At 40.1% G+C, this 22,526-nt stretch overlaps 1 protein-coding gene across 6 annotated transcripts in view; it reads right to left on the bottom strand.

The window, feature by feature from the left end:
• Positions 1-22,526, bottom strand: part of Fer (FER tyrosine kinase) — a 373,761-nt gene that overhangs the window by 74,890 nt on the left and 276,345 nt on the right. For all 6 annotated transcript variants that reach the window (XM_037210166.1, XM_037210165.1, XM_037210164.1 and 3 more), the window contains one exon: positions 6,357-6,480. In XM_037210166.1, coding sequence (XP_037066061.1) covers positions 6,357-6,480 — 124 coding nt within the window. The remainder of the gene's footprint in view (positions 1-6,356; positions 6,481-22,526) is intronic.

Below are 22,526 nucleotides of genomic sequence, written 5' to 3'. Positions count from 1 at the left end.
TACTCTGAATCATTCTCTAACCTTTAAGTGCCAGACACAGTTGCAGGGTTTTTTCCCTTTTCAGTCAGCCAAGAACACAAGTTAAAAATAAGGAAGTTTTCATCAATACCCTTATTACAGAGGCTGTTACTTAGCAGACACTCAATACATGTTTGTTGTTAGCACTATAGGCCAAACATCTCAAATTCCACACATGACCTCATGTGACAGGCTGCCATCAAAGCAAGGTGTGTTAAAAGCATTGTATGAAATACCTCAGGTAATACATTTAAGTATATATAAGAAGAGAAAAATCCTGTGCTTAGACATGGGTCTCATCCTTAATATATCTCAGTATGTACATGCACATATTACAAGGTCTGAAGTACTCCGAACATGTATGTGCACATGCTACAAAGACTGCAGTACTCAGGACATGTATATGCGCATACTACGAGGTCTGCAGTATTCAGAACATATATATGCACATACTACGAAGTCTGCAGTACCCTGGACAAGCAAATACACATATTACAAAGTCTGCACTACTCAGAACATGTCTGGTGCCCAGCCTTCCAAAGGATATTCAACGTGTCCTAAATACGGCGAGGAAACACGGGGACTGGAGTGACGGGGAGAACGTCCCGTGGAGTCTGTCTACGTCTGACACTAACTGCGTAGGCTGGGGCTTCTTACACTGTTTCCACACACTGGGGGCGTGTTTAAATGATTCTGGTGAGAAACATAATGTATATCGATATAATCAACATATTATATATGCTACACATACATATATCAAATAACTACTGATAGTTCATACAGAAATTTCTTTTTTAAATACTTATTTAGTATATAAAACGTTATGATTTTTAAAAATTAAGTCAAAATTTTATACTAATGAGATGAATATTCTTATTTTTATTTTTAAGAATTAAATTTAATTAAGATTTGTTAAGAATTATATCTTTGCTGGGCGGTGGTGGCGCATGCCTTTAATCCTAGCACTCGGGAGGCAGAAGGAGGTGGAGCTCTATGAATTCAAGGCTAGCCCGGTCAACAGAAGGAGTTCCAGGACAGCCAGGAATACACACAGAGAAACCCTGCCTTGAAAACCAAACCAAACCAAAACCAAACCAAAACACGACACACATTTTCAGTATTTCCAGAGTTCATTGATGCTGTGATTTTTGCCAATGATGAAAATATTGCTTCAAATAGATATAAAACAGCAAAAATATGTTTAGAATCACTTCAAATATTCCTGGAAGTTCTAACTCCAAGCAAAAATTCACTTAATGAATTTAAAATGATACTCAAGCCAGCAAATCAAATAGCAGTTTTTAAAAATCAAACATTCTAATTCAATACAATCCAAAGATGGACTAATTTGATCCTTTGTACTGAAACTGATAGTAAGAAAAATCACCGCCGTTGTTTTCTGTAATTAAACCATTATGCTTCTATGTATATGTACAGTAAACACAGGGTATCCACAACACAACAGTCTAGAACCTGAGTCAAGGTGCCTCACACATTTGTTGTTGGTGTGTGCTGTGGTGATGTGTGTAGTGCCAAGTGTGCACGTTGTGTGTTGAAGTCGCACTGTGCACCACAGGCCAGAGGCAGCAGAGACGATGCTCCCTCGTGCATCTAATTTGGAATGAAGTTTTTTGGCTGGTCCCCACTCAGTGTCCCCCACTACTGTCACACCCTCACAGTCCCACCTGAGTCACATCTACCGTGAGGTCAGGACGACTGTTAGCTACTCTTTCCTGAGCTCAGTTACAGTCTTAAAGTGAGTACAGAGCAAAAGGGGGCGTGAGGGGCAGGCACAATGCCGTGTGTGCAGTGCTTACGGAAGCCAGAAGACAGCATCCGATCCCCGGGAACTGGAGTTACAGAGTTGTGAGCTGGGTGGTGGGAACTCAACCCAGGCCCTCCGAAGAGCAGCAAACAGGTCCTCGTAACCACTGAGCCATCTCCCCAGCCTCCTAGCTCTTCTTCAGGTAGAAAACTCACCCTCCTTCTATCCAACAACAGACACCACACCTTAGGGAGGTGGGAGGCTGTGCAAAGCTTCCCTGGTTATTCCAGTATCATACGGCGCCCCCACTAACACCAGCATACGATACTCTCTCCATATTCCTTTCCAAGAGCCTTGTTCCTGTCATCACAGAGTTGATTGTCTCTTCACATCACTATTTTGTTGCTACACCCATCTGTAGTCAGGGACTGCAAATGTCCCGTTGGCACCACGGCACAGGTTAAGGGACTCCATTTGTGAAGTACATATTACATCTTCCTTATTGAAAACTGGATCAGGGTACTTCAGATTTAATATTTTTAGCATCTGTATATACATAATGGGGTATCTTGGGGACAGAATCCAAATCTAAACACAGTATTTTTTATGTTTCACATATACCTTAATGTTATAGCATGATGGTAATTTCATAAAATAGTTTCAATAACTCAGTACATGAAACAATGTTTTTCCCACTGTGTCGTTATGATGGTGCTCAAAGTTGTCCTAATTTGGAGCGTTTTAGATTTCAGGTCTCCAGAGTAAGAACATTTAACCTGTACTGGAGATAAAAGGTATGTGAAGCCCTTCAGGAGTCCCAAGCATGGCCTGTCAGATTTTAATTTATAAAATTGTTACTTCATAACAGAAACCTTGTCTCAAAAAAACAAAAAGACTTACATTCTTTTTTAATCACCTTTTTTGTTATTGATGATGATGAAATGGAATTAAGTAATAGTCTCATATCTCTATGTAGATTATGATTTTTAACTAAAGCATGTCATAATAAAGGTTTATACTTTTTAAATGTTCATAAATATCCAAGAATGGTAATGTTTAACCAACTTTTAGAAATAAATGGAAATAAAATCTTACAGTGAGCTCCGTCGGAAATAAAATCATACAGTTCATTGCTGTTTATACCTATTATGTCTAACGACTTAACTTCTGAATTAGTCAGGTTTAATGCCCTTTATGGCATGCACAATGATCTGATAGCACATCGCTATTAAAACTGCCACAGCACAACTTCAGGGTATTTCAGATAAAACAGAAAAGAATTTCACATTGGTTTATGGAGTACTATAAAGAGAGTTGAGATGATTAAAATTATGCCCAAACAAAAATGTTCAAGTTCCTATCTAGGAGCAGAAACTGTTACAGCTAAAAACAGACATCAAGAGAACTGTAGAAGTTAATGGAAACCAAAACAAACACATTCCAAAGGCAGGCCATTTCTGAATGTTTTCCTTACTTTCGCCACTGAACTTTCACACTTCTTCCTTCCTTCATAAAACATTACTTGGGGTTTTTGTAGTAACACACACACACAAAGAAAGAAAGAAAATGTGTCGCTCAAATGTTAAAGAGAATCATTTAGCAGAGAGACAAGTTCATGTTCTGAATCAGTGAACAGATAAACATTTGCAAGTCATACAATTTGAAGCAGATTATAAGTTGTTGCTTGGATTTTACAATCTTCAATATGCACTGATTTTAGTAATTTTGGGGATGTCAAAAATGGGGCTCAGTGATATACTCATTATCTGAGTAATAATTATAAAATTTCACCATGGTTTATATTGTTTAAATTTAATTTTTAAAATACTCCCATCAGATATTATTACAAAAAAACACCCTTCACCGAAGTAAGTACAATATATTTAGGGTATTTTTTGGTAATATGCACTGACTGCATTTGTAACTATAAAGCAAGCTGATTCCACTGTAATTACTGCTTCTCCCAGAGAAATAGCTCGTCAGCCTGGTACACAAGAACAACCTCAACAGCACAATTCATGACTATTAAAAATGCAACACAAAGAATGATTTATTCTCTCAATACAATGCCATATATTCCCATAGTAAAATGAAAAGAAAAAGGAATCCATCTATGTTTAAAGAGGAACAGAAATCATCTGATGTAGATATAAAATTTCTTCATGTCGTTCTCATGATTAGCAAGGGAAATAAGAGATATATTAGAAGAATTCAATGGATATGATCACAGAAAAATAGTACACTTACTATATTATGACTAGTAAAATCATGTCAAAGACTAAGCATTAGAAATGCATTTATGAATAAAGACAGAAGGTTACTGAATGCCAAGAATGGCAAAATTGGGGTTTTTATGTTAATGATTATCAGACATGACTAATCAATTACCAATCTCTGAAGCAGATCCTGGATTTCTTCTTAACACATACCACAGAGAGCCAATACCAATCCCTGAAGAATGGCATTAACCCTGAGGCCTATTTATTACTCCTGCTCTCAGTGACATTGTTCAAGATGCTCAACTGTGAAATCTTGCCAGCTAGCAAATACACATCACTACCACTAGTCAAGCAAAGAATGGCTTTCAAAACCATGTAAAAATGTGAAACATATTATAAAGGAAAACGAAAAAATTACAATAGATAACGTTATTATTTAGACAGAGGAACAAAATCAAATGCCATTGCCACCTGTAGTCTAGAATGGTTTTGATTCTGTTCATTAACAGCTCATCCTCTTTCAGGGTAAGTCATCACTGCAAAAAGTATGAAATTAAAGAAATGGTTCCCCCAAATGCAGTACACCAAAAATTAAAGATCATTATAGGGCCGAGAGATTATAAGTTTATAGCCTGCTTGAATAACATGGTTAATTCAAGGCTACCCTGGAAAACAGACCCTGTCTCAAAATAAAAACTAGAAAGAGGGCTTGGGATTTAACTCGGTGGTAGAGTACCCGGGAGGCCTAAGGTTTAATCCCCAGGACCTGTGGTGGGAGAAGGAGGACACAGTATATTACAGATAACTCACAAATTATTAAAGTAATTTAATGATGTACATTACTTAAGACTTACAGCCACAGATGCCTAACAGAAAAAGCCCTAAGAGCAGGTACTTAGAAAATTTGATGAAATGTACAATACATAAAATATCTTAAAATCTCAGAAGAAATTGTAAATATCCTCAAAATATAAGAGCAAGACTTTTTATGTTTTTAGACTTATAGTTGGTTTAGCTCTAGCTTGTCTAAACAGAAATGTTCATTAAGGTTTACAAATTTCAACGGTACAACTTGGTACATATTTATACGAAGTTAGGCAGAAGTATAGTGGCATGGCTTAGTCATCGTCATCTTAATTTCTAGGAAAATAGTATCCATCCTGACATTTCTAAAAAGTAAATGCAATTGTTGAACAATATTAAAACAGTACTGCAGAGGTGAATTGGCTGTAATTCTGTGTTTTACAACCTCCCCACAATTCGGAATCAATACTCTCAACACGGTATCACGTCAAATGCCGAGTAATGAGAAACCTCAGTCAAAAGCGCAGAGCAATAATGAAACCAGCAGGTAAGGGCTACAGCACCTAGGCGTGACAATGAACCTCTTCTAGGATACGCAGTGTGACACACTGCTTCCAGCAAATAAAATCTGCACCAGCTTTCCACACCATTTCCTCATGCCCAGTTAGCCACATCTGAGACATGGCACAAATTCTTCAACAGATCTCAAAGTGCACTACATTCCATATTAAAGGTCACTCTCAGCTACGAACAATTAAAACCACAACCTAGGGGCAGGAGAGGTGGCTCAGGGGCTAAGAGCTCTTACTGTTTTTGTAGAGTTTCCAACACACATGATGGCTCACAACATCGGTAATGCAGTCCTAGGGGACTGGACACCCTCTCCATTCACAGAAAATAAAAAATAAATCCTAAAGAAATACAATAAAACCATCATCTGTGGCGCAGGATGACCAGGCTACTATGCAAAAACCAGAGAGAAGTTTTCTAACATTTCCTTTGAAATAACAATTCTAAATCTTTTACTCTTGACCAGCTTCACAGTTAAGAATTATTGCAATAGCTGGGTGTGGCGGCGCACCCCTTAATCCAGCACTCGGCAGGCAGAAGCAGGTGGAGCTCTGTGACTTGGAGCTTAACCTGGTCTACAAAGTGAGTTCCAGGACAGCCAGGGTTACAGCGAGACCGTCTCAAACAAACAAATAGGAACAGGAAAACCACAACAAGAAAGAGAGAATGTTTCTTAGTATGATTTTAGAAAATGACAACAACCCATGAAGCCATTTTCTGACTGCAATGCAGGCCATATCAGCCATTCACGATTACAATAAAGCAAATTCCAATCACAAGGTTAAACCATTTTCTAATTTGGTACTTACCTCTAGTAAGGGATGAATCAAGGGTTTCTGGAAAACTATCAAAGAATGCTTTCACACAAAACACAAAAACCAATATACAAGCTTTAAGGAATCTACTGTAGTATCATAGAAAATATGTTAGTTGTCTAGGGTTGTAGCAATAAAGTGAAAATCTCTTTAACAACTTCTTACCTGTGTATACAGTTCTTGCTCTCGAGATACAACATGCCAGCTGCAACATCCAAGGAAAACCTGACTAGCTGCTTGAGCTTTAATTCATCCTTCCTCTTCCTCAGAAAGGACAGGAAATCACCTCCTAGAGGAATTGACGAAGAGAAACAAGATGAATCCTGACAGGAGTCATATGTCACATTTCTAGCCCGTTAGGAGGCCTGACAGAGTGAGCAGCTTTCGCCCCAGTTTCTTATGCTGAGGACAAAAGAAACATGGACACAGCACATCCTGGGAAGCAGGCGCCGTCACTTTTCTAGACACGTCAAGTATGTTGAGTGTCTCAGCCATGAACCGCCAAACACTTAAACACAGTCAAAGACAAACTTACCCCTTTGCTTCTGTGTGCACTGATTTATTTTATTGACATTTTCTAAGAAACTTTATTTTCTCTAGTAACAAAATACAACTTAAACAAAGGAGTCAAATGATATTAATTTGTAAATTTAGTGACTGATTAAAAATTAAAACTATTTAAACTAAACCATGTTGTGGAATATTCCTTTACACTGTGAATACATGTCTCTGTGACTGGTTTAATAAAGAAGCTGACTAACCAATGGCTGGACAGGATAAGGTCAGGCAGGAAAGCCAAACAGAGAATGATGGGAGGAAGAAGAATGGAGAGGAGTCGTAAGCAGATGCAAAGAGAAGCAAGATGGGCATGCTGTAATGAAAACAGGTATCAAGCCACATGGCAAAGCACAGAAAAAAATATGGATTAATTGAAATGTAAGAGTAAGCTAGTAACAAGCCCAAGCTATTGGCCAAGCATTTATAATTAACATTAAGCCTCTGAGAGGTTACTTGGGAGTGACTTGAGGGACAGAAACTTCCACCAACGAATTGCATCCCAACGTAGGGCCGGAATTTCCACATAAGACCTGACAAAGATTAAAAAAAAGACTCTAAACACACAAAAATGGAGTCAAACTCAGCTTCTTGCTAATGCCTTTTCTTGGGAAGACTCTGTTTGCTAGCAGCAAGCAGAGGCGCAGCTCCTTTAAGAGAGGGCTTCCTGTCTAGGTGCTAGCAGTGAAATCATGCAGCTCTTTTCAGAGGCCCTGCTACCAAACACTTAAATGGGGTTTATGAGCAGTGGGTGGCATACTACTCAGTGACAGCATGGACCCAAAAACTCCCCAGAGTTGGAACAGTAAATGTGGCTCTCAGAGAACCAACTGGGGCAGAGCCAACCCCCCAAACAGAGGTCCTAGCCACGCCTCTTACAGTTTAAAGGTTCATACAGTCAGAAAAAGATTACAGATATACAGTAAAGACAGAATCAGACAAAACAACAACAAAAAAACCACCTCTCAATGGGTTACAGTGTGTTTGAAAATATACAAAGGCTTGGGAGAAAAAAGAGAAAGAGTGCATTATTAGATTAAAAATATAGGTTTAAAACAACAAAGTCCTTAAAAAAGGAATAGAGAAAAAAATATAATAAGCCATGTAATGATGAAAATACACAGTCTGGATTCTGTATGTTACTGTGCTGTCTTTAGATTTTCTGACTTCTGATGAAGGAATAACAGCTGCTAAGACACATTGGATTAGACCAACTTATGTATTTTAAAAATGTCTTGACTTCAAAATGGAACTCAAAAGATATGTTACTTTGGGGAAGAGGTTATGCTTTTATTTCCACAGAAAATGGACAGAAACTTCTGCCAACACCATGTCTTTAAAGACAGGCAGACACACACACACACACACACACACACACACACACACACATATGCACACATGCACATACACACATAGCAGGCTATGATTCTGATACAATTTTTTAATTCACCTACTATGCACATTTGCATATCAAGCAGATCCCACTGATGTCTTTCTGGCTGTTGGCCCAGCCTCCAACAGCTGAGCCATCTCTGAGCTTTTTAACCACCACAGTCCAAGACAAACATACTATGATCCAAACAGTAACTTAAAACTTACAATTACTCTTATTTTATGAATTTAAAAAAAAAGTTAAAATGATTTTCAGAATATATTTCTCTTATCTCAAAAATTTCAAATCTTGGAAATATGTTAGTTTATAAGCAAATTTTTATTTTAAATATTTAGTTGATATTTAGATTTAATAAAACTTAGAACAAAAAATAGACTCATATGTTTAAGTTATCCCCAATATTCTCTTATTCATTTATTTATTTGTTTGTTTGTTTATATTTTATGGGTAAGTGCTCTACATGTATGCCTGCATGCCAGAAGAGGGCATTAGATCCTATTGTAGATGGTTGTGAGCCACCATGTGGGTGTTGGAATTGAACTCAGGACCTTCTAGAAGAGCAGCCAGTGCTCTTAACTGCCCAACCATCTCTCTAGGCCCTATCCGAAAAATTCTTAAAAAGTTCCTGACAACTAAGTCAAGCATAAAAATGTAAACTTAAATCAATTAAAATGAAATGAAATTAAAGGTCAGTATTTAGAAGCACTGACTACATTTCAAGAGATACATACGAGCAGGGTTAAGCGGTGCACTTGGAACAGCTGCACTTAGAGCAGCCTCACTTACATCATGCATGCACTGTACTGCTTGGGAGCTTTTCGAGACAAGCTGGGCCTCACACAACACTAAGTCAGAGCGGCGGCAACCGCATCTGCTGAAGCAGAGCCGGTTCGTTTTCTTTCCTCTCCTCCTTCTGCTCCACCTAACCGGCCCCTTCCCTGCAGACAAACCTGGTGCCTTGCACATGCCAGGCAAGCTCTCAGTCTCCATTCATTCTCAGAGACTGTTAGCATCTGCGGTTTTCTTTCTTTTCTTTTTTTTGAGGATCATTTATAGTTTATGGCATTAAAGAGAATGAAAAAATATGTTTGAACACATGACTTTAAGAACAACCATTTGTTTTCTATCAGGCCTCTGTATTAAACTACAAATCATCAAGAAGGATTCCCTGCTAGTCACCATTCCCTGAACCCCTTTCACACTCTGCTAAAGATTCAGGGGGTTAAATAGAAAAACTCTAGAAGAGAAGAGTTAATGGTTTTTTCCTTTGGTGAGAACAACTGGAAAATAAACACCCACCTAAATCTACTTAAAATTCCCCTTTTCTTACCTTAGTCACAAATTAAGTGTTACATATGTTTTGTGGGCCATTTAGAAAATCAATAGGCTTTTAGCTTTTAGAAACAAACTTAAAAGGCAGGTCATTCACCTTTTCTGTTCATTTTAAAGATTTATATGTATTATTTCAAGTATATATATACATAATATATAATATCAAGTAAGATTCAGGTTTGGTGAGGCCGTGAGTTTGGGATCAGCAGTGGAGAGGAACCCCATGTTGTCGCTCTGTTAGGGTTAAGGACAGGCTTGGGGCAGGAGCTGGGCACCATCTAGAGAGAACCTATTATTTCAAACTGAGCTGTTCTGGAGGCCTGGAAACTGGCAACAACCACAAGAGAGGAGTCTTAATTTTATCTGCAGCAGTGCCAGAGCAAGAGACACTCCTGGGAGGAACCTGAGGAGCGTGGGAGGAACAGACATCAGCATTGCAGCTGAAAAGTGCAGGCTGCGGGAAGCAAGCTCTACTCGGGCCATGAAATAAGGGAAGGCAGCCCCACTGTAGCCGCCAAGAGAATCTCATCAGCTGAGACCAGGCTCGGGCAGGTGGGTGGACCGACTCTGCCGCCACCTACCTGCCGTCTACTGCTGCAGGGCCCCTAAACTCTACCTCACACCCGCAGATGCATCCCTTCAGCAGGGCAGTTCTCACTGGGGAGATCTTGAAATAACAGACCTCAGTGCTGTGGCTGCTTCTCACACCCTCACCTACCTGGGAGAGACCCTAACCTACAAATGACCCACCACAAAGGTGCAAGCTGGCCACACTGTTCTAATGGTCTGGTTTCTCCTGAGAGGGTAGTGAAGCTGGCCACACTGTTCTAACAGTCTAATTTCTCCTGATAGAACAGTGAAGCTGGCCATGCTATTCCAACAGTCGGCTTTCTCCTGAGAGGGTAGTGAAGCTGGCCACGCTGTTCTAACAGTCGGCTTTCTCCTGAGAGGGTAGTGAAGCTGGCCACGCTGTTCTAACAGTCTGGTTTCTCCTGAGAGGGTAGTGAAGCTGGCCACTCTGTTCTAATGGTCTGGTTTCTCCTGAGAGGGTAGTGCTACAGAACAGGCTCCCAAGAGAAGACTGACCACTAAGGAGATCCTCACTAAAACCCACTAGGAATGTCCAAACAGCAGATATGAGACAGTAAAAAGAACAATTAACAACAAAAAAAAGCAAGGCAACATGACTCCTCTGCTACTGATTCACAAATATGGAAATAGATATAAAGCTAAGTGAAGGTTTTGAAAGTTTACTAATAAAATTCATCAAAGACCCAAAAGAGGATACAAACAGATTAATTCAGTCATGTCATGGTGAGGAACATTGGCAACATAGAGAAAAAAGTTAGAAAAAATGGCTCAGAAAATCAGCAATATTAAAGAAAAAGGCAGCAACATAAAAGAAAAATTCAAGTAAGAAAATCCAGATTTATGAAAAAGACATGAACTGGGAGGGCAATCTGTAATCAGGATGTATTGTATGAAAGAAGAACCGATTTTCAATAAAAACAAAACAAAACAAAACAACTCAATGAACCAAATAAAAAACCACAATATAGACTTGACTAAGTAGAAGAGATATGAGGAATGGAAGACAATGTCGAGTGAATTCTGTACTTAGATATCAGCAACAGGGAGGGAAGACGCAACATTTCACCACCACCCACGAATTCCTGCCACGTGATCAACCTAACACAACCAACTAGCTAACAGAAGGAGCTGAGATAAAAACTAAAGACATAGAGGATCTAGTCAGTGAAATTACAGCACAAAAATCCCCAAACTTAGAGAAAGAAATGATACCCCATAAACAAACTACTACTTACAAGACCATTCCGAAAGGACCTTAAATAGACATGACTAGAGGATCCCTTCATATGACAAATTATAGTTAAGACGGCAACACTACAAAGCAAAGAACCAATATCAGAAGCTGTAAGGGGGAAACACCAACTTATTCCCAAAGGTAATGGAGTCAAAATAACATCTCATCAGCACTCTAAAAATCCAGAGGAGCACAGTACAATGCATTTCAAGCCCTGAAAGTAACAGAGAGGGGTGAACAGCACAAAGACTTCTTGCAAAAGTCACATGGAAGCCTACTACTGTAAAAGCTTCCTAATATATACCTATATACATACATAGAGTTAAAATGGAGTTATCATATAACAATAACATCTGTACTAGACATCAGAAATTAGTAAATAAAAAGCACACGTCTGTAGGTCATGAATGCAGAAAGATGACTAAGGGATGGGGGAAAGATCTCAGGGGATGGGAGAGGGAGGGGGGAAAGTAACGCAGTAACCGTAACATAAGAGATGGGAATAATTAAGAGGCAGAGATGGGACCAACAAGAGAGAGGTAGGAAGGATGGGGGACACGTGGGGAGGGTGATGGATTAAAACTAAGTAAAATGATGAGTATGCATGAAAATGCCACGAGGAAACCCATTACTTAGTATGTCCCTAAGGAGAGAAAGAAGAGGGGGTCGCAGAGATGGCACCAGCTGCTCTTCCAGAGGGCCTGGGTTCAGTTCCCAGAACCCAAATGAAGCTCACAACTCCAGTTCCAGGGGATCCAACATCTTCACACAGAAATAAGCACAGGAGGAAGGAAGAAGAGGAGGGAAGGAAAGAAGGAAGGAAGGAAGGAAGGAAGGAAGGAAGGAAGGAAGAGAAAAGAAAAAAGAAAAGAGAAAAGAAAATGAAAGGAAAGAAAAGGGCACACAGGAAGAAAAAAGAACCTTGAATTAGGAAGTAAACTCCCATGGAGCAGAACATGGTATTGATGTTAGGATAACCAGATAGCAATTCAGCCTTGGGCCAGTAAAATTCTTCTTACACATAACTTACTCTACTAGCAAGAAACTAGAAACTTCTACAGTTTTTAGCTTTTACTGTGAGCTTAGTACAGTAGGTGGAGTCGCTTCCTCTTAATCTAATTTATTGTTATTTCATTGAGCATCAAGTTCCAAAAACCCTTAGACTTTGTGATGCATACATACAATATTCATACATATATCATGTGGCATACAGTATGTGACATGTGTGTACATGTATCTCTACATTTATATCTGAATGCACATGGCACAGAGTAGCATACTTAATTGTTGCAGTAAACATCTGGTGCTCAAAGTGGGCAAGAGAAGGTAAGTAACTTCCGTTTTACACTTCTGTCACAGGAAGCCTTGTAACTGCATTGCACATTAAAGCAAGATAGGATGATCTTCCTGAATTATATAGTGATAATGAATTTAGAAGAATATTTAATGAGTTTTCAGTAGCAACTGTTGTTTCACTCTGGAGGTATCATGGCATGATGAAATGTATGGATATTTAAATCACACTGTCTAGGCTTCATTAACCCATACAGCCTTGAGCACTCCTATGATCTCTCTAAATGTCAACAAAGAGGCATCTAATACCATCTATTAATGAAAATGAACCTACAGCACCAAGCATGTCCTCGGATACAGAACACACTTATTGTGGCTTACGTTATTTTCATAAAGGAGCACGGAGCCACGGCAGCCACACTGTGGGTTACGCATCACCTGCTTTCCCCATTCACTGATACTTCCTTTCGTGGACTGTGCCATCCTGTTTTACATGGACTTAACCTCATTTTCAGCCACGATGGTAGTCTTGGATTGTAACCCAACCAATGATGTCCGTGCGTCTGCCCAAGTGACTGGTTCAGAGATGGGTGCACAGGTTCATCTAGCCCACTGAGAATCCAGACTGCTTAGAAGACAGAAACTGGTTCTTGTTTTATTTCTAGAGAACTATCAAAAAGAAGTTTCAATAAACACAGTAGTACATAAACCAAAATTTTAGGATAAAAAATCTGGCATCTAAAACATGTCACAGGAGCCAGGTGTATCGGCACACACATGATTCTAGCATTCAGGAAACGAGGATAAGAAGCCCAAGTATTAGGCCCAACTTGGGACACACAGTGGCAGCCTGTCTCGAAAAGGAAAGGAAAGAAAAAAAGAAGGGAAGGGAAGAGGGAAAGGGTAGGGGGAATGAGGGAGGGAAGGGAGGGGGAAAGGAAGGGGAAAGCTAAGGAAAGAAAGAAAGAGGAAAAAGGAAAGAAGAGAAGGAAAGGAAAGACCTTTTGACAAGTTATAGTTAAGACGGCAACACTACAAAGCAAAGAACCAATATCAGAAACTGTAAGGGGGAAACACACTGCCTGAGACTCTCCCCCTGACCCCCCAGGTTTTACAATAAGGGGATCTAAAAGATGGAGTTCTATAGCTACATTGGGTACTATTAATTTAGAGTGCTTAATGGGTACAATGACTAGACATTGGAAGGGTAATTTGACCATTAACGACAGATAAAATCTTCGACACTTTCGACAAAGAGTGCTCAATCAAGAGAGGGGGTCAAACTTAGCAACTGCACACAGAGAAGACAAGGCTACCATTTTCAGCATTATCCCCCAGTATTTCTAATACTCCTTGACACAAAACTTGGATCTTACTGTTTTTCTGTTTTGATGGAGCTCTGAGAAACTGACCATATTTAACCTAAACTCAGATCATATCAACAAGAATAACTTACTAACCCAGCATAGTGGCATACATCTTTAATCTCAGCAGAGGCAAGGGGATCTCTGAGTTCAAGGCCAGTCTGGTCTACAAAGAGAGTGTCAGGACAGCCAGGGCTATACAGACAAACCTTGTCTCCAACTTCTCTCTGCAAATAATAACTTATTAATTTGTAATTGGAGAGAAAGGATTATCAAGGCAATACCACTAATGACTTGTTAGTGAATCACAGAGCAATCTTAATTTTTTTTTTTCAAGACAGGGTTTCTCTGTGTATCTTTGTGCCTTTCCTGGAACTCAATCTATATCTAGGCTGGCCTTGAACTCACAGCAATCAGCCTGCCCCTGCCTCTGCCTCTTCTGGGATTAAAGGTGTGTGCCACCACTGGCCAGCAGAGATCTTAATTTTTATCTGTACGTAACTTCAATGGCACTCAAGGCAAATATTAAATGACAGAGGTATTTTGGGGGCCCTATTTAAGTAATTGTTTAGAATTCCTACTTATGTGTGTATATTTGTATGTATGTGCATGTGTGTGTGTATTTGTGTGTGTGTGTGTGTGTGTGTGTGTGCAGGTCAGAGGTCGACATGCAGTACTTTTCTGCTTCCCACCTGACTTTTGGAGAGAGTCTCTCTCTGACCCTGGAGTTTGCTGGTTCAGCTAGATTGCCTCTGAAGTGAGTTCCAGGCATCTCCCTGTCTCCATGTCCCAGTGTCGGGATTACGGCACGCACAACCATGTCCAGCTTTTTATACGGGTGTTAAGGAGCTGTACTCAGATCCTCAGGTGTGCCCAGGAAGCACTTCATCCACTGAGTCATCTCCCATCTCCTAGAACTTGCTTTAAACAATTTTTTCTTTAACTATCAATGATGAGAATCACAGGTTTTATTTAAAAAAACTAAGGAAAAGCTACATAAGCATAAACTGTGAATGCTAACTCAAACCTGACTTCATGGATCATAGAATGAATAGATGTTACAAGTGGACCATGAGGAGGGCACCAGTGAACACATTGAAGGACATGAAGGTGGTGGTTTGAAGGAAAATGGCCCCCAAAGGGAGTGGCACTATTAGGAGGTATGGCCTTGTTGGAGTATGTGTATTCTTGTTGGAGAAAGTGTGTCACCATGGAGGTTGGCCTTGAGGTCTCATATATGCTCAAGCCATGCCCAGTACCTCAGACCACTCCCTGTTGCCTGCAAGATGTAGGACTCTCAGCTACTTCTCCAGCACCCATGTCTGCCTGCACAATGCTATGTCCCACCATGATGATAATGGACTGACCCTCTGAACTGCAAGCGAGCCACCTCAATTAAATGTTTTCCCTTTTTGAGAGTTGTTGTGGTCATGGTGTCTCTTCACAGCAAGAGAAACCTAACCAAGACAGTGTGGTTCAGCAGGATGGTACCTGTGAGCACACTGAAGGATGTGGTATGTGCTCAGGAGAGGCCGCTTGTACTGAGAGAGGCTTAGCTGGAAGTACGTGCTGGCTGTGAAGTGAGCTGATCACAGGTTATGCTATGAACTATCCATAGAAGTGGATTAAAATGCTACATCTACAAAGGCTCAGTATAGAAAGAGGTCTGTTTGTGGAAAAGGAAGATTAAAAACTGAACAACCAAAAGACGAGTTCATGGATCTAGCAGATTTCCTGGTTGCACATTCTTCTGTTAAAAGGATTTACTGAACAGCTTGTTACAGACGACCGAAGTCAGCTCTGAAATGCAGATCTGAGTATGTGGCTTTCCCAGTTGGAGGCAGTCTTTTTAGAGGAAGTTCCTAAAGGGCTAAGTTGTACTAGGACTGCAGAAGAACAGGACCCTTTTCATCCTCTCGTTTGCAGATGAGCTGGGAACACACTCTGACGGGACTTAGGAGGCCGGGGCTATGAAGTAACAGACTAGCACATTTCCCAGTACTTTTGAGCTACTGATTCAAGGGGCAGCTACAGTTTTGACAGGCATGACATGTTGTTTGAATCATAGATGGTCTTATAATTAAAAAAAAAAACCAAAAAACCTAGAGCCAGATATCAGGGTGAAAGCTGAAAGATCAGAGAAGCAGAGCAATCCACAGCCAACCTCACCTCGCCAACTCCTCAGCCGGTCCTGATTCCACAAATCCTCAGACTGAAAGTCTCTGAATCCTCATCCTACTTTAGGTCTCAGCTGAACTACGTTAGTTCCTGTTTCCTCATGCCTTATATACCTTTCTCTGCCCTGTGGTTACTTCCTGGGATTAAAGGTATGTCTGCTTCCCAGTACTGGGATTAAAGGCATGTGCTACCACTGCCTGGCTGTTTCCAGTGTGGCCTTGAACTCACAGAGATCCGAATGGATCTCTGCCTCCTGAGTGATAGGATTAAGGGTGTGTGCCACCACTGTCTGGCCTCTATGTTTAATCTAGTGGCTGGCTCTGTCCTCTGATACTCAGACAAGCTTTATTAGGGTATACAATGTATTTCCACAATGACATAAATAGCCAGGAGAGATACCTTAGTCAACCGTTACAAGCCCACAGAACAGTAGGTCTTTGGGGCCTCTGGAGATGATGCCCTGCAGCCTACACATGCTTCTGATGAGGCATTGAATTTACTTGCCTTATATCTTCAGGTAGCGATTTGATCATGGTACTGAAATTCTAAAAAAAAAAAAAAAGTCTGGGGCCAAACCCAGCCTTTTGACTGTTTTTGTTAGTAAAGGTTTCTAGAAGCCTGTCCCATTTGTCCCTTATGTACTGGGTGTGGATGGAGGCTTCTCTGATCCGTGGCAGAGCGGCAACACAGACTGTGTGGCTACGATGCCATTGACTAGCTGGCTCTTTATGGAGGAGTTTGGCCACGTGTGTTCTAAAGTTATCTACTTTCCACCGTATGTCACTTTTCTTTTGCACCAATATGCTACAATTAAAAACCACTGGCTGGGCGGTGGTGGTGCACGCCTTTAATCCTAACACTTGGGAGGCAAAGGCAGGCGGATCTCTTTGAGTTTGAGGCCAGCCTGGTCTACAAAGTGAGTTCTAGGACAGCCAGGGTTGTTACACAGAGAAAAACCTGTCTTGAAAAAAAAAAAAAAAATCACTTCCTGACTTGCGTCTACATGCATGGGCACACTCATGCTATCATGAGCACTATTAAAAATCACTTACTTGTGCATATGTGCATGGGCACACTCATACTACTCCATGCACTATAAAACTCACTGACTTGTGCATATGCATATGGGCACATTCATACTACCATTTCCGCTACTAAGATCACATATTGACTGGTGCATGTGTGCACGGGCACACTCATGCTACCATGTGCACTTGGAAGTCAGAGGACAACTTGCAGGAGTAGGTTCTCTCCTGCCACCACGAGGTCCTTAGGGGTCAAATCAGGCCATTAGAATTGGCAGCAGATGCCTTTACCAGATGTGTCTCTGTTCTGAAAAAGCTCTTACTTTTTTTTTTTCAATCTCAAAAAGAAGCAGAGAAAGAGATTCACTGGAATTTACGTCCCAGTGAACATACACCAAGCCCACACACTGCCCTGTCTGTCTGTGCCACACGAGTCTCTCCTTACTTTGATGCCAAACTACTCGCTTTGGGGTCCTATGGCTTCCTATCTTCCTGCAAGTCTTCTTTCGATAATAAAAAGGAAAAATGGTACAAATTTAAACTTCCATCAATTTTTAAAGAGATATGGGATGCAAAGATAGCCAAAATTACATTTAAAAGTATTAAGGGAAAAATTAATAAAATATTAAATTAGGAAAGCTAATAATATTTTCAGGGTATCGTCACTGAACTTGTTACTAGCTGGGTATTTTAGAGGCATTAAAGCTCTCAAGTGAGTGACATCAGTGGCCACTTTATAAAACATGTCACATAACTGTAATTTTGAAACAACTAGGAAAATAGTTAAGATTTTTCCTCTATGCAATTTCACTAGTTACAATTTACATAATCAGAGATATGTTCCATTATCAAACTGATTTATTATAAAAATATAAACAGTCTGCTAAAATATTATATTAATATACCTGCAAAGAATACTTTTCAGCCAAGAGCTGGTAATATCTGTTTTAAATAAAATTCTAAGCATAGATATCTTTTCTCAGTTTTTACTGTTTTGTTTTTACTGTGGTAAAATTCACATAATGAACTTACTCTTCTAATTTTTTAGTATACTGTTCAGTATCATGAGCCCCATGCACATTTGTGTTCAATTCTACATTTATTTGCTGATAGCCCCGTTCCCCACTTCAAGGCAAGCCTGGTAACTCATCCAACATTCCCTAGCCTTTCTGTGACACTAATGACTTGCAATATCACCCTCATATAATTAGATCACACCTCCTTCCCATGAACGGCTTATTTCACTTGCTGTGATGCCCTCAAGCTTACCCCTGCTGTGGATCTTCTTTGCCAGGATGAGTAATACCCCAAATGGATGCATATACCACATTTCCTTTATCTATTTATCTGTTCCTGGGCATCAGGTTTCTCCTATATCTTGACTATTCTGAACAATGCTGAAACATACTGCTAAACTCTCCCAATTCCTGATTTCAAGCTGTACTCAGAAGGGGATGACTGGGTCACATGATAGCTCTAGTTCTAAGTTTTTCAGTAGTTTGTTTTATATAACGGCTTCAGTTTTTTTTTTTTCTCACTTAATTTTTTTTTTTTTTTTTTTTTAACAATCCCATGAACAGGGCACGTGGTTCTCCTTCCCCCACATCCTCTCCGACACCTGCTGTCTCCTGACAGCAGCTATTCCAACAGGTGTGAAGAGAGGAGCGTGTCAACATGATTTGATTTCCCAGGTGATTTGTTTCGTTGAGTGGCACATATGCATGTTCACTTGTTTATCTTCTTTGAAGAAATGATTATTCAAATTCTTTGTGAATTTCTAAAAATCTGTTGTCATTCTGGTTACTGAGGATGTCCTTCTTTAAGATTTAAATCCCTTATCTGGTATGTTTTTCAAACTCTTCCCCATTTCCTAGGATGCTCTCCCCCTCTGAATTGTGTTCTGTGCAGGCAGAGCATTCAAGTTGGACGGAGTCTCACTTGTCTGTTTGCTTATGATGTTGGTGTCACATTGAGAAACCACTGTTTACTCAAATGACATGAAACTTTTCTCTACATGTTCAATATGTTTTATAATTTCATATTTGCATTTACTCTGTGTGTGCTGCTCCGACAATATTGCTCCTGCTCTGGAGGCTGAAGTCTAGGATCAGTGTTCTCACTGGATCAATATCTAAAGAGGAGGGCATGGTCTCTGCTCCTAAGACAGAGCACACTGTCCCCTCAGAATGGGAACAACAGAAGGACAAGAAGGACAAAAGAAAAACAAAGCAAACAAACAAAACAAAAAAAAATCCCACTAATACTGACTGAGAGAGTTTCACCTTTTTGTCACCAAATTTTTAACTTGCTCCAGTTATCAGTCAGAAAATCTATGTCCCAAATCACATCTAAATATCATGTCAATCACATGAATTGAAATCAAGGTACAACTCATCACAAGGCAGAGTCTGTGCTCAGGGTGAGAATGAACTTAGACGACGGTTTCTACACTATGCAGGTAGTCAAGCCTGTGGCAGACATTCCCATCCTGTTCTTGGTTGTTTTTATTCTTTTGGGGGCCCACGTCCTAGCTCTCAAATAAATACACATGGAGACTTATTACTTACAAATACCCAGCCTTATCTTGGCCTATTTCTAGCCAGTTTTTGTTTTTTTAATTATCTTGGCTAATTAAATAGCCTCTGGGCTTTTATCTTTATCCTGCATACCTTTCTTTACTTCTTACTCTGTGGCTGGCTGTGTAGCTGAGTGGCTGGCCCCTGGTGTCCTCCTCTCCTTCTTTTCTTGTTCCTCGATCCTCCTCCCAGATTTCTCCTCCTATTTATTCTCTCTATCTGCCGGTCCTGCCTAACCTTTCTCCTGCCTTGCTATTGGCCATTCAGCTCTTTATTAGACCAATCAGGTGTTTTAGACAGGAAAAGTAACACAGCTTCACAGAGTTAAACAAATGCAACATAAAAGAATGCAACACATCTTTGCATCATTCAAAGAGATGTTCCATAGCATAAACAAATGTAACACATCTTAAAATAATATTCCACAACACCATCCCAAAGGGAGAAAGAGCCAAGAAGGAAGGGAAACAATGTGCCTGCCCAGTAAGTTTGCAACTGAACAGGGCAAATCAAAGACCCTCAGGACTAAGAACCTTCTCTAACTCTGGACACAATGAGCTGTGTCTGGCTCCTAAGGCCCCAGCAGCCCTGTCCTATGTCAGTTCTCGCAGGGTGCCTAAGGCTCTCCCAGGCGGGTACAGCATGTCAGTGGTGTTACAATTTTGTGGGTGGCCATGGTTCCATGGCTCTTCTGGCACTGCTCTACTGTGGGCTTCTGTCATGGTCCTCTTCTTGGGACAGTTGTCTGAAGGCAGCCAGCCTCCCTCACATAGGTACTCTATCTGTGAAACAAGTATGACATGTTCACCAAGGTTTATGGCCTAGACCTTCCATAGGCCAGCTCTCATAGATAACATTATACTCTTGCCCACTGAATGGGTCTCAGGGAGACTAGGCACACTGTGCAAAGATAAATTTATTCTGATGTTTTTCTTAGGACAAGTACTTTCACAAATGTGCTTTTCACAAGACGTGTTAACATAGTAACATTCTAGTTAAATGTTTTTATGATTAATTGAAATAGAATTTTACTATATAATTTTACTACATAAATCCTCACTCTAATTTCATCAGTAATGTGTAAGCTGTCCAATTTTTCAGAATTTCATTCATTACTAAGGAAATGACGCTGAATGACTGACCTCTCAGATCCACTCTCTATCAGTTCAACAGAAGGCAGGAATGTGGGGGTTTACCAGATGTCTGCATTCCCAGCTCTACTTTAAGCATTTTGCATAAAGTCCCATCTTGCTGCCAGTTAAGTCTTCCATCCTCATGGCCAGCTCTGTTTCCCACTGGAACCACAGTGTGGTTGTGTCCATCTGAGAAACTTAAGCTGTTTTCTATAATCATTACAGCATCTGAGAGTAATACTTTATTGGTCACACATTTTATTCTGTACATTCAACTCTCTGCCTCTGCTACTGGGCCTTTTCTTACCCATATACTACAAGATCAGTAAGAGCTATAGGTCTCAAAACTCTGGCAAACAAATGGAATAATCTTGTTTGACAAATTGATGGTTAACTTATTCCTCTTATTCAGGTTTCCATTTTTTTCTTCAAAAACTTTCATTACATTTTTATTTACTTACTATGTGTGTATGTGGGGTTGAGTGTACATGTGTGACACACAGATAGAGGTCAGAGGACAATTTATGGGAGTTGGTCCTCTCTTTCCACTATGAGGGTCCTAGGGATTGAATTCAGGACACCAAGTTTGGTGGGAAGCACCTTTACTTTCTGAGCCAACTCTCTGGCCATCAGGCTTCCGTTCTTTAAGCCTCACCTCCTTCCTCCTTCTGCAAAGTTAACTTACAACAAACTCCCCACTCTAAAATGAGTAATGTAAAATTTACCCCTTCCTCATCTATAGAACTCTCTTTTCACATAGTTCATTAATCCTTTACATAAACTTTATATTAATTTATCATCTACGTGACTTTTTCACATTCACACCCACAGAGTGTTCTATTCATCTTTCATCTCAGGAATTCAGAAAGCTCAGACTAGTGAGTCACTTTGTACAATACCACATACAAATAAGCATCCAAAAATGTTTTCATTAAAGTGATATGTTAAATGCCATAGCAAGGACATCAAAAGAGGTCAGCCTATACCTTTCAAGTTACTACAGGTTTTTTCTTACTATTGATTATTTTCAAACTATGACATGACTGTAAGTAGAATTAGACATCATATAAAATAATGTTTCAGTAGAACTTCCTTCCCTAATTTGTTAATTACGGAGAGGAAAATAACTCAATCTTTAAAAACTTACTTTATTTATCTACTAACTGACAACTCTGAACTCAGCGCATGGGAAGGCATGATATACTTGACCATACAGACAGGCTGGCGAAAGCACATGTGTTCTGAGCAGTTCATGCATTGTCAGAAAAAGCTCCCAAAGCAATGAAGAGAAAGGGGTCAGGACTGAGAGGTGCTATGGTTGGCAGGGGTTATGGCGCCTGACAGTCACGCTGCAGGGCAGTTTCTGCAGGGGAAGGGCTGATCAAAAACTGGGCAGAATCTAATACGACACAATACCTTTGGCCCCCCACCAGAGATTTCTTTCAAATAATATTTTTGAACTAACTTTTCTTGGGTACCATGTTTCCCTGTCTGACTCCAACGACCCCAAGCTGGACTTGGGCTATGGCATCTGCACTGTATTCCCTCTACAACAGGGACATTTACACGACTTCCAACTATGAAGACAGTGGAAGATACTGTTACTACCAGGAAGAATTAGGGCAAACTATAATTACTTGCTATGTTCTTCAATTCATTAA

The sequence above is a fragment of the Peromyscus leucopus genome, chromosome 13, assembly GCF_004664715.2.
Source record: "Peromyscus leucopus breed LL Stock chromosome 13, UCI_PerLeu_2.1, whole genome shotgun sequence".
NCBI classification, from domain to species: Eukaryota; Metazoa; Chordata; class Mammalia; order Rodentia; family Cricetidae; genus Peromyscus; species Peromyscus leucopus.
Note: the sequence above shows the minus strand (reverse complement) of the source record. Positions and strands in the feature narration are given on the sequence as shown.